Source organism: Anas acuta, chromosome 3, assembly GCF_963932015.1.
Source record: "Anas acuta chromosome 3, bAnaAcu1.1, whole genome shotgun sequence".
In the NCBI taxonomy this organism is placed as follows: Eukaryota; Metazoa; Chordata; class Aves; order Anseriformes; family Anatidae; genus Anas; species Anas acuta.
Window position 1 is genome coordinate 62,705,997 of NC_088981.1, and position 13,645 is coordinate 62,719,641.

General features: G+C 38.9%; 1 protein-coding gene across 7 annotated transcripts in view; it reads left to right on the forward strand.

The window, feature by feature from the left end:
* The window catches only part of MTCL3 (MTCL family member 3), a 39,955-nt gene that overhangs the window by 4,978 nt on the left and 21,332 nt on the right, over window positions 1-13,645 (forward strand). For all 7 annotated transcript variants that reach the window (XM_068677500.1, XM_068677499.1, XM_068677496.1 and 4 more), the window contains exon 4: window positions 2,224-2,382. In XM_068677500.1, the coding sequence (XP_068533601.1) occupies window positions 2,224-2,382 (159 nt within the window). The remainder of the gene's footprint in view (window positions 1-2,223; window positions 2,383-13,645) is intronic.

Below are 13,645 nucleotides of genomic sequence, written 5' to 3' on the forward strand. Positions count from 1 at the left end.
AGTGAAATGTTTTTTTGATGCACCCTACTCAGGGCTTAGGTAGAACAAAACAAGGGGCATTTTGCATGCTCAAAATGATGTGAACAGTTGTGCTACACACCTTGCAGGCAGAATTTGAATGGGAACCTTCCTGCCCCTAGTGAACGTTGTGATTCCAGCTTCTAGAGTTGATTTATTTGTTGGCTCAATGCTACTTTGTATTAGCAAAGTAGCTTTGTTATAGCAAGTGATTTAAACAGAGGGTTGGGAGGGAAGTTGACTCTGTAGTTAGGTGCTCACCTGCCACATGGGAGGTACCAGCTAAGGCCTCAGGTTGAAGAAAGGACTCTCTTCAGTTACGACTTCTCTTGTGTCTTTCCTAATAACCATGCAACTTACTACTTGGGAAAGAATAATGATTTTATGGAGCCTTCCCACATGATTGTGTCCTGCTTTGGGGTAGGGATGTTTGTCAAGTTCCATATTTCTGCCAAACTGAATTTCTGGTTCTTGCTAGCCATAGTTGTAACTCCTGTGAAGTTCTTTGTAGTGATCCCAAATCTGCTTCTGAAGAATTTCTATCCAAAATAACGTTCTCCATTTTACAAGGGTGATACAAGAGGGGACATGGTTCTTCACAGGTATGGTCTTGCATACAGCTGTGTTAAAATGCATCTTGAATAAGTAAGCCCCTATTCCCAGGTGATCTTGAATACTCTGTAGGATTTACCTGCATTAATTACCTCTCCACTAAATTTTGTTACAAAACATCACTACCAGTAAGGATTTTGTTATTTCATTGTATTTACTGATTCAGAGTGTAACTGCGGGCTGCAGACAGATTCTGATAGGTTGCTGTTAAAAATATGTCCCCAATGATTTTCCATTTACTTTGGTTGGACAACTAGATGAGCAGTTTAATACTGACTATGGGAAAATCTATCAAAATACAGCCCTTTGGTGTGATTCTCAGCTCATTCTGCAGTCTCTTTGGAGTATGCTTATAATTGAAATTCCCCTCCACCCTCTCTTTCTGTTGGGCATTATGTGTCTTGAGTGTGTGTGCAGTGGGGGAGGTTATTGAATAGTCTTGTGCTACACTGCAGTGTTGTATCAGTAATTCACACACACTGTGTTTCTTGTCAGGGGAGGCTGACTCACTAGCTGCTGCTGTTTTCTGGTAGATCGGATTCTTCTAGACTGCTTGCTTACAATTATTATTTTTTCTTTAGAGCTTTAGTATGTCAAATAGAGTTCTTTGACATACCGTAGTGAATAACCCTGACGCGAGCTCTCTGAGCTCCCCTAAATAGTGTTAGGAAAGGTAAATTTTACTTTCTGATGTTTTAAAAAAGCTTGAATTTGCTTTTTCAAATTATATGTCTAAATCACCATCATAGCAGGAATTAGTGTACATTTAAATATTTTTCGTGTATGGTTATAATTTCTTCTGGTTTCATCAAATACAATGCAAATAGCTTGAATGGCAACATTCTTTTTACCTTACCTGAGGAAAAGGAATTAGATATTGTCATATTCCTTTTAGCTCTTCCTGTGAAAATGCAGTTTAGAAACAAACAAAAACAACTACAAAAAAACACCTCATGTTTATTTCAATTTAAAAATATTGGATTACATTTGGATAAATACAAGGTCAGTAAGAATGATGCTTTTTCATATTTTACTCTTTAAATTAACCAGTAGCGCTAAATGCCAAATAGTTAGATTATCTGTCCGTGAAGGAGAGAGAAACTAAAAGGGTAGAAATAAAGGTTCATCCATTTGTGGTTCTATGCAATGGACAGGTACAGTAGGCCTGGAGAAGGTGGGCTCTGCTTTTAAACTGATGCTTCCACATGTCAAGTGTTTGAAGGGCATATCCCTTAGTGCATTGAAAAGCAGGGGGCTGGCAGTGGTAGAAAGAAAACAGATACCGAGCTATCCAGGAATAATGAAGATACTGTTTCGTTTTGATGTAACAGAACCTAAGAAATAGTTACCAGTGGCTCCAGTGAAGTCCATAGGAAGAACATGCCAGTTTTTTGTAGGAATTGTCTTGAATTTTGAATCGTTTAAAATTCTATCTGTGTATGCCGTTGTCTACACGTTTCCTTACATGCTGTTTCCATAAAAGCATCAGAACTGACCTGTAAATGGTTGCTTAGACACTAAGCACTTCAGCACTAATTCTTTTGTAATTCTAATTTTTTTTTCTTCTTCTTTTTGAAATACCACTTCATTTAGGTTGCAAAAGATGTATCAGTGAGACTTCATCATGAGTTAGAAAATGTGGAAGAAAAACGTACAATAACAGAAGATGAAAATGAAAAATTAAGGCAGCAGCTTATAGAAGTTGAAACTGCAAAACAAGCACTACAGAATGAACTGGAAAAAATGAAAGAGGTTAGTGTTGCTATTTACTTCTACACAATGTACTTGAAGTTCTCAAATTCTTACTGTTAAACTTATTTTTCTTCCTGTAACTTGTTTTGGGGGCAAAAAATATGACAGATAAAAGTTGGAAGTAGCAAAGAGTGCTGAGATACAGATTGGTGACTGGCAAGCAGAGAATGAACTAAAATATTCAGTGATTTCTAGAAGAAATGGAAAGCAAACTGTGGCTTTGTTTTTCCCAGACTGGGAGGGAAATGTAGAACATAGCTGTAACTATGTAGATATAATAAATGTAGAACATAGATGTAACAGAGTTCAGAAGCTTTGAGACTTTGTACTTAAGTTAAGACGTGTGGATAGAATGTTGAAAGGAGTCAGAGGCATCTGACTTTGCGAATGATGTTCCCCCCACATTGTTACAAAGACCAGTATTTTCCCTTTGCAAGGGACTGGCAGGCACCCTAAGACAGGGAATCGAGACACATCTCCATGTTGTTCAGGCATGCTCTTCTGGAGTTCTGGAGAGTGGGGGACTCCACCTGGCCTTTCAGTCTTAGCATAATTTTATTTTACATATAATTCATCTACAAAATTACTCCATTTGCCATTATATAGATGCAAGATACCATCCCATTAAGTAAGCAGAAAATTGTATTACAGCGGTAATAGCCTGGCTGACAGAGATAATAAAGCATGTGGTAAAAGGAGAAACTGTTGAATAAGAATGAATTCTTGGAACAGATTTTAGAAACAATTCTCATGTTCAATGTTTAAAATTCAATGAATGACACCGATTTTCACATTTAGTAATATTCCCTAACAGAAATGCCAATATCTACTTTGATCTTACATGAAGCAGAAGAGAGATGTATTTAAGTTGTTAAGAAAGACAGGAGATTCTCAGTTATATGATAAGTTACAGTATTTTTAAGAATTGCAAATGCTTACTCTAAGTGATGTAGTATTAAAAATATTCATATGTTTCCTTTACAGGAACTGAATTTCAACCATGTTAGTAGAGGATAAACAGGTGGTTATTTTTTGTCACCTTCTGCTGCTTTTCCAGATAATTGCAGATTTGAAAAGGGCATGAAATCTGAGCCTTATTTAGCTTCCTCTCCTCTCTGAGATTTCCTTTTTCTGTTTTCACTCTGGTCTATGCCGTCAAATACCACTCAGTTTCTGGGACCATCTTCTTTATGACAGCGTGGACTTTCTGTAATTGTCCTTACAACTTGTTGTTAAGCTTGACTTTACTCCAAGTTTTCGATGTTTGTTGTCCTTCAGACTCTACTTTCCTGTATATTCCTATTGCTGAATCCTTTCCTCCTGCCCTGTGATGGGTTGTTCCACAGGTGGCTAGTTTGCTTTTTCCTTGTTTCTACTTATGGGTCTTTGCACTACAGTGAAACGTAGTGGCAATTTAATACCTTGCATTCTTTGGGAGCTGTGTAGCTGCAGGATATTAACCCAATAATTAGGCTTTCTCATCTCTTTCATCAGTGGTCTTTTTCTCCTTATCCTGTCTCTTCCCTCTGGCCCACTAGGCTGAACTGTGGCTCTTCTGTTCTCATATTCCACTTCTTTTTTAGCTTAGGTATTTGCGTCTTTATGTCTTTGCCCTTGGAAGCCTTCAATGGAAGGATACTTCAGGCTCTAGAACAAAAAATGTATTTAAGTTAGGGGCTCTTCTACATGATACTATTTTCCTGAAGCTGAAGCAGATGAATGATTCCCTTTGGCACAGAATGGGGGCACTGAGCCAGAGCTGAGAAATCCATTAAGACTCTACACCAGAGTAGAGATGGGGCTGATGAAGAGTCAGAAATACATCCTTATACTGAGCTGGGGAGAGCTGCCATGCCCAGTTATTATGTGTGTCATCAGAATTAGGCAGGAGTTTTCATTTATGTATTTCACACAGACTGCTGAGTTTCAGTGAGCAGAGGAGGCTACTTGTCGGGCTAAGACTTCCAGCACAGGGTGGGAGATACTGGAGAACGGTTGAGGAGATGCAAGTCAGAGAAAAGCAAGTTTGAAGCAAAGGCAAATTATTATGCACTTTGCAAATATGCCATGTCTTTGGGAGCCAACGGAAGAAGGCTGATGAAGAACACTAATGCTTACAAATTTGAAATTTAGAATCTGTGAAAAAACTATGAAAATGTTAACATGAAACAACTGTGAGGACAGTCCATAGTAGTCCAAAGTGAATTAGATTTTTTTCTGTGACAAAAGCTTTTTCTTATTAGATTTTTTTCTGTGACAAAAGCTTTTTCTTATTCTTCAGCAACTGGAGCTTTTGTATGTCACTGTCAGATAGTCATAACATTAATCTGTTTGCATGTGAGTTACTTCCTGTGGTTTCACAGTATTACAACCCACTCTTATTTCAGTACACCTATTATAACCAATGGAAGCTCGTCAAGTAAGTTCTAATCAGCATAAATAGGAATGCAGAGTCAAGGCCTTTTGTCTGGATTGTGTTCTTCACTTTACTGTGCTTTGAATTAATGACAGAAGTAACTCTAAAGTCAATGAAGCTTTTTGATTTTACAGCATAGTAGTAGTGCTCAGAGTAAATATATCTGATTTCTATACTTTTATGTTACCTAGTGTACAGCAGAAACACAGACCTAATTTTGTGCACTAGCTGATAAAGCTTCCCAGTCTTCTCAAAATCTATTTATTTATAACTGCCATGGGAAATTTGTTCTCCTTTTATGATGAATGGTGTGAGGTAGCAAAGAAAGGTTAAAAGACTTAATAGAAAATGTTGGAGGCAGAAACAGCGTTTTTTGTCGGTTGGTCTCCAGAGTGTGACCAGAGCCAAAGCTTCCTGTGTAGATTCTATATTGTTTTAATACACAAGACTTGACCACAAACATGTCTATAATATAAATGCTAGCAGATGTGTTTGTGTAGACAAAGCTAGAGTGTAGAGACAGATCCAGAGTTCTCCACTGAACATTTTGGGGTGAATATAGACTTGTGAATGTATTTGTACAGAGAGATAGGAAATAGTTGCAATTTCCTTTCCTGGTTTGGAGCTTCTGGAAATATATATATATATATATGCATATAATATATATATATCATGAAAAACAGAAGTTGTTTATGATTGCAGCAGAAGCTTGCAAGCATCCAAGGTTTGGAAGGTGCTCCAGCAAGGCATATGTTTTCTATCAGTTACTCTTACTTGCAGTCCCCCAGCCTGCAGGTATTTCATTTTGCAGCGTTATTCCTGCATGCATCCACATGGAAACACAAGATTTTTAATCTAGGTTGTCAATTTTCATAATTTATTTCTGGGAACTGCTGTTGATTTCCTCTTTGTTGTTTGATATTAATAATTCTAATGCTTTTTTTTTTTTTTTTTTTTTGAAGCTAAGAACAAACTAGAGACATAAAATGTTTCCTGAAATAAAGAGAAAGCAACTGTAGCTAGATGCAATTTTTAAACGTAAAAAAAAAAAAAAAAAAAAGCTAATGACTTGCATTCCTTAGCATATTCATTAATTTGTTTTTAATTCTTACACTCATTTTAGATATGCAGTAAGAAAAGTAAGTAGTATTCAAATTGGCAACGATACTCCTACTGACAGAAGCTTAATAATTCAAATTATGGTAAGCATTTGTTGAAGCCTAATTAACACTTACAGACCTTTTAATGATGAAATATGAACACAAAATAAGAATTCGTTCCTTTGCTATAGCTTTATAGGAAATGCCCAGTTAGCCATGTTTTAGAAGGTTTGTCATGAGAGAAACGAAGTAGGGGGAGAGTATGACAGATGTACTGGACCCTGGGCTTCATAAATCCTCATTGCAATGCAGATATGTAATTGCAGAAGGCACAGTGTTTTTTTCAGAGACATATGTCTTTATGGATAGAAATAGATTGTTCTGCTAATGCTCCAAGCTGGGCAGATGCAAGATAGCTCAGTTCTTACAGCCACGTTACAGTAATGTCATCAAGCTGACATTTTCTTCTTCTGAGCTCTGGTTATTAGCTCAGGTAGCAAGCTTGTGATAACCATTGCTACGTGGCATGAACCAGAGACATCTTGTGCCCAGTCAATTCAGAATGCAGGCAGAGGAGTTTGCATCTCTCTGCATGGATCTGTGTTTTCCTGGAGCGGTGCCTGTCTTGTCAGTCTGTTTCGTATGTTGCATGAAGATGGAAGACAGCAGCATGATCTAGGGAGCTGGGTACAGGGCTTGCAAGGAGGAATTTGAATTCTGTTCCTGATTTTGATACAAACCGGCTGTGGGACCACAGGAAAGTAGTTATACCTTTCTGCTTACTCTTGCAACATTTGTTCTGCCCTGTTTATGTAACCTGTGGGCACAGATTAGATCTCCATACATCACTGAGTGCTCAGGCTGAGCAGAAATCAGGACAGTAGCTGGAAATTTCACAACAAAAGCTGCTGTCAATGAAAGAAAGAAGGGAAAAACAAACAAATAAACAAACAAACAACAACCCACCACTACAAAAAAAAACAAAAACAAACAAACAAACAAAAAAAAACCCACAAAACTGGAGAGCTGTGAATAGAACTGGTAAGGGATATTCTCGTCCCAGTACCCTTGATCACTAATTTCAGCCACTATGTCTCCTTGATAAAAATCTCATTTTTTTTCTCTAAGTCTCTTCTTCTGTCATCTAACCACAACCACGGATTTCTCTTAACTCTTCACTTTTGCATCTGGATTGAGGGCAGCAGAAGATCATTCACTCTACTGTGAAACACAACTATATCAATTATATCAGCAACTATGAGCACAAGAGAAAATGTTTCTGGTTGTAATGCCTGACTTCAGCCTTTCTTAGACCAATATGGAGCAATAGTAGCAGGAGTAACAGGCATTGTCTTCTGGAGTTGGAACATAATCTGTCAGTTTGAGTAAATTTACAGATTGACAGCTGGGGGGGAGAGTATGTGATAGTTTATAAATACAGATTTTTCTGCAGTTTAAACTGGTAAACTCCAAGAAATAATTACCTAGTGATCTATGGGAATGGAATATTTTAGAAGGGATACTATTGGGTCAGTCATGATTGGATGAATTGCAAAAGCACAAAGTATATATTATATATTGACACAAAAACATTCCAGAACAGAGGCATACAGGAACCCCTCAAAAGAACAGTTGCTAGAATAATTTAATACAAGCAAACCAGGATATTCTGTTCTTGGAGAGAGAATCACTTTGCTGAAGTGTTCTAAAATATTACCAGTGTTAATGTCTTCAACACATTGCAGGAATCTCGTCTTCTAGTTTTGTAAAAAAAGCTTTCATCTATTTCATCTTATTCATCAGATGGTCTGTAGGAGATACGCAAAAAGATGTTACCCATGCTTCTCTGTCCTTTGATCCTTACCCATAGCTTGTAGCTAGCCCATCACCCATAACAGTGCAATGCATTTGAACTTTGCATAAAGTAGAACCTTTTTCCCTCACCATTCAAGATCATGTCAATCTATGGCAGCACTCCAGGCATGTGAGCTATCCTGTCCTGTCTCCCATGTTATCTGAGCAAGGTCATAGCTCTGTAACCGGGTGTGGATTTCTAGCTTGTGTTTCTTTCCCATGCTGCATGCATACAAGTCACAGGAGATAGTAACCTGGTTGTGCTGCTTTGACAGGGAATGATTGAGTATTCTGTATCATGTTGCCCTCCAGTAACTTCCTAATTGCACCCCCCATGCTTCCATTTCAAGTTTGATGTCTTTTCAAGCTACAATGGAGGGAGCAGGGACAAGGTAGAGAGAGAGAGATGAGATGAGATGTTATTACACCTGCTGACGGAGCTGATCAGCTGCATAGGATCAGCGTAGTAAGCCAGTATTCTTCAAAGAGTAATTTACTTGCTCCTGGCACCAGATGGCAGCAGGGTAGGATTTAATAAGTCTTTCACAAGCCCAGTTCCTCCCTAGGTTTTTTGGAGGACCCAAATGTCAGGTCTCGGCAGCACTGCTACTAGAGGTCCCTTTAAAGCAGAGTGCTTTAGTGATCTGGAATCTGTTTGTTGCCTCATGAAAATTCAAGTTGCTTTGGTGAACAGCAGCACAATTGTGAGACTTCTTTAAAAAAAAAATAAATAAATAAATAAAAGATTAGAAACAAATCTCTGCCTTGGTTTATGCATGAAAAAGCAAACAAAATCCCATGTCTCCAAACCTGGCTCAGTTATTCTCTTAAGTGTCACAATCCCTGCAGATGCAGAATCCCTGTCTACTTTTGTCAGACTTGCTTATGTGGAATTCTATTACATTTGGTATCCTGCCTAAATATTTGTTCCTTTACAAACTGTACTCAGCAGGGAATGCTATTCATAATCTGTGAGGGTGTGATTCTGACTTCTTTGCTCAGAGCACACTGTAATCAGTTCCACTGATTTCACAGTGAGCAGGATAAGCAGAGTTTACTTCAGTTTAGTTTTCTGAGCATGTGAAAAGAATAATAATGAAGAAATACATTAATTTCTGTTACAAAATCTGTATTAATAATTCTCTGAAAATGTCATGCCATAAGGGGAAAAAAAATATATTTGCAAAGCAGTTTACACTAAGACCTCATAAAATTACATTTTAATTATGTGCTAGCCATCAGCAATTCATGAGATGTGTGCTTCAAGCAGAGTTTATCAGAACTGAAAATAAGCAGCCTGATTGTCAATAATAATAAACTTCAAAACATATATAATAAATAGTGGAAGATTTCAAAAGAATAAAGCTGGAAAGATATCTCATTGTGAAGAGGTTTTGTGAGGAAAGATGCCTAGAAGGGTGTTTTTTTTGGAGAGTCATTGAAGCTAATGTGCTGCTTTATGGATTCTTATTAAATCAGCATAAAGCTTGCAAGGACATGCAAAAGGAGTGGGTGATTTGCTTGCTAATGGGAAAACATTAATAAAAGTGGCATCTGTAGTCAAAAAGAATATATATGGCATATGTATAAAACAGAAAAGAATTTAGCCATCACAAAATGAAGTTAAGTTTGAGCAACATTTTTGAATCTGTAAACATGCTACTATTGCTCTGCCTTCATGGAGGCAAGGGAGTTCCATCCTTTTGGCAAGATATTACTTCATTTGCCTTTTTTCCCTGTGATGGATATGAGCAGCCTTAGATTTGCAAGTTCTCCAGTCAAAAATGCTATTATTGATGTTACAGGTAAAATCAGTGTCCCTCTTTATTAAGCTCTAAAATAAAATAAAATAAAATAAAATAAAATAAAATAGGTAATAAATGCGTGGTGACTGTGGCTTGGGTAACTGGTTATCAGAGAAAATGGTTTGTGAGCGTGAACTCACAAAGGTGAAGGCTGGAAAAGATACATCTCTGTTACTTACAGACCTTAGGGCACGACTTTCTTGAGATCTGAAGGGGAGGAAAGGGCTTTTTTTATCTCTACCTCAGTAGGCAATGTTGCTAATGACTTTAGAAAGGTCCTCAAAGTACCATACTATGTTAACAAATGAAGGAAGGTTTGGGAAATCCAGTATTACTTGGTTTACCTTCAGTCATCTTGTAATCTCATGCTGGCACTGTGCTGCTTGTAAGCTTGAGAAGTTTACTTATTTTCTAGGAAAAGACATAAAGTTTTATGGGACTTTGCAATGGTCCTCAATTACAAATGACAAGTTTTTAGTTTTGCATTTCCCAGTTTATTTTTTTTCTTTATTTTTTTTTTTTACTCAGATGGACAATTAAATGTCCAAATATATAATTTAAACATAGAGGTAGCAACTTGACTGCTCGAATGAAAGATGCTAGATAACTTAAAGTCCAAGTGTAAAAATGAGCTCCCTGCTCTAGCTGGCATGTCAATAACTGTCATACTACCTTCCACAGTTGTATCCATAGTTGTGTGCACAGACAGTACATAATTCATGCTGGTTCTTTTGTTGTTAATTGCTTATTTTTTAAAAAGGTTATTATGCTTTTTAAATTCCAAATGCAATTTTTATTTTTATCTATTGTCTTTTTGGCAGGTGTCTGGATTTATTTATTTATTTTTAATTGTAAGACACTATGTGTGATTTGCTCAGTTTATTAAGGAAAGAGATTGGGTAATAGAGAGGCCAAATTCAACCTCTTTATAATGCTACAGAAGCATGTAGGGGACTATAGAGGTAGACCAGGATTCTCTAGATTAGGAGGAAATCCAGATGACTTTGCAAAAGTACTTTCTATCAGCTGGAATGGAAGCAGAACAGAGACATTTTTGAGTGCCAAACCAGAGGTCTAGAGGCATGTTATAGTACAGAATCAATATACACCAAGTATCATAGTCTTACTGGAAGTCTCACCAAAGCTTTGATGAATAACAGTAATAAATAATTTCTGCCTTTTATACCACTGTGTTCAGTCCACTGCTTAAGTGCACTAGTTCCTTCAAGAAACACCTGGTAAAACAGAGCATTTGCACTGTGTTAATAAAGGCCAAAGCTGAGGTTGCTTCAGACTGAAGGGAATATTACAATGTCTCTGTTTTTGTTCAACACATGTACTCGCTGCTGTCTTCAGGACTTTTTTTCCTCATGGTCTTAAATTGAGTTCTTCAGCCACCCCACATTAAACAATTTTTCGTGTTACTTTTTTTGGTGCCAATGGCAAGTCATTTCTCCCTGCCTTAGGAAAGTAAGCAGAAAGTAGCACTGTGGAGGTAAGCACTGCTCTGTGTTTTGGCTGAACTGAGCTGCCAGAGTGAGGAATAAGAACCTTGTCATGTCATAATACAGATGGCTGTTGTGAAGCATGTCATGGGCCCTCAGGGGGTAATATCAGTGCAGTTTCCAGTGTAAAAACAGGTGAAGGAGACTGGCAAGCCCTCAAATGGGAAAATGGACAAAAGAGCCATATGCAGCAAAACTCTCACAGGTACTGCAGAATTTACTATTCAATATGTTGCTCATTACTTTTTCAGAATGGTGGTTCTGTGGTGGTTCAAATGTCACTTCTGTCTTCTAGAAGGACAAGAAGTCCTTCTAGTCCTTTCCCATGTGGGGAAATACAGTCTGACCAGCCTCACACGGATCCCTGGGAAAGCAATGGAGAAATAATTCTGGAAGCTATTTCCAGACATACTAAATGCAAGAAGGTGACTGGGAATAGTCAGCATGGATTTACAAAGAGGGAATCATGCTTGACAAAACTGATAGCTATCTATGAAGAGATGACTGGCTCAGTGGATGAGGGTAGAGCACTGAATGCTGTTTATCTGAAATTCAGTAAGGCTTTCAACAATCTTTCATTATGTTCTAGACAAGCTGATGAAGCATGAGCTAGATAACTGGACAGTGAGGTTGATTGCAAACTGGCTGATGAACTACTAGGCTCAAACAGTTGTAATCAGCACCTCAAAGTCCATCTGGAAGCTGGTGCATAGTGGCATACCTCTAACAGCAAGGGCCAACTGCTCTCAATGACTGGGAGCCAGGAAACAAATGCAATAACACAGCTGGCAGGGCAGGAGCCCCACCGCCCAGTGACCTCTTCAACAGTGCCTGAGCATGGAGAGCAGAACAGGCCTGAGGAAAGCAGCTGTCATCAGCTGAGGCCAGAACATCTGTCAAGTTTGTGGTGACAAGGAAAGTCAGAAATTAGTTGGGGAAGTCAATCCACACGTTGGCATCAGGTCCAGTGATGAAGAAGGAGCAAGGTCAACCTAGAAATTCAGGCCACAGGTCAGGGTTAAGATCGACAGGGTCTGTAACTGAGCAGAGTGACAAAGCTGCAGATGAGTACAGCTATCATATAGCTCAGGCAGGGTTGTGAGGCACAGGTCTGAGCTTAGGTGGAGCTCCTGGACCCATGCGGTGTGGATGGAAGCCCCATGTGAAGCTCATCAGGGTAATCAAGGGTTATTAACATGCTCAGGCCTCTTAGCAGTACCCCAGGGGACTGGATCAATAGGATCCGTGGCTGGGCACAACTGTGGTGAGCTGGAAGCCAGTGCTCCTCTGACACTGCTCAAGAAGGGACTGAAGCCCCTGGGCTGAACTGAAATGAAATGGGGCCCATGGGCAGAGGGCATGAGTGAAGGTGGCCAGAGCCACTAAGGCAGACCTTTGGGTGCCATGAGGGCCCTGGATGGAGAAGAATAATGGGGTGTGTGCATGCATATGAATCATATCAATATATATAAATATCTAACGGGAGGGTAGGAAAAAAGTGGAGTCAGATTCATTTCTTTGGTGCCCAGTGACAGGCAATAGGCACAAATTGCAGTGCTGGCAATTCTGTTTAAGCATAAGAAAACATTTTTGCTGTGAAGGTGATCAAACACTAGAACATGTTGGTTGCAGAGGAAGGAGTCTTCATTCTTCAAGATATGCAAGACCCCACAGGACATGGCATTGGGACGCCTGCTTTATTTGACTCTGCTCTGAGCACGGGGATTAGATTAGATCTCCAGAAGTTGATTTCAACCTTAACTATTTTGTGATTCTTTGATTTTTTTTCTCACTTCTGTTGTCTGTAATTGGCAATAACAAGCATAATCTAACATCTCATTTTGCAGCAGAGCATACAGGGGTAGAAAAGGTCAGTTCTGGAAGAGAGGAGAGGAAATGGTTTCCAGGTTACTTCTGTTAAACAGGGAGACTTGGGAGTCTGTAAAATTGTTTTCTCAGGCAGAACACAGCCAGTGAACAGGAGATCAGATGCAGGTACATCAAGCAGGGCATTTTCCCTGCTGCTCTGATGTGCACACAGAGCAACTAGTTTGTTCTGTGCAATATAGCACTGTGTGTGTGTTTGCAGAGTATTAAACCTTCCGTCAGACAGATACCTCACATGCATTAAGGGGAGTGATGTATGACAAATGAAGTATAACAAAGAAAGTACCTGCTACAGTAGTGGGGAATACTGCCCAATGAATAGCTTCTGTGGCTGGGCTGTACAACAGTAAAGACTGTGATTGTGCAATGTGATTCTTCATTGATTACCAGTGTGCTAGTTGTGCTCTGTCTCTTAACAGTCCTGTAAATGTACTACAGTTAGAAGAGCAGAACAGCATGTTTTGAGCCACCTTCTATTAGGCTCTTACATTTGCATATGTTTATAGCAATGGTTTGTGGTGTATAGAGGTGAGTCACTTAACAGGAAGAGCATCCAGGTATAGGGTGTGCTGGGCGCTGTGATCTGCCACACTGCCCTTCTGAAGTGTACTAGACAGGAACAAGAACACCAAGCTTATGATATTTGTTCACTGCAACCTGGAGGTTTATTCTTACTGCAGTGTTTGTAAGATCAAG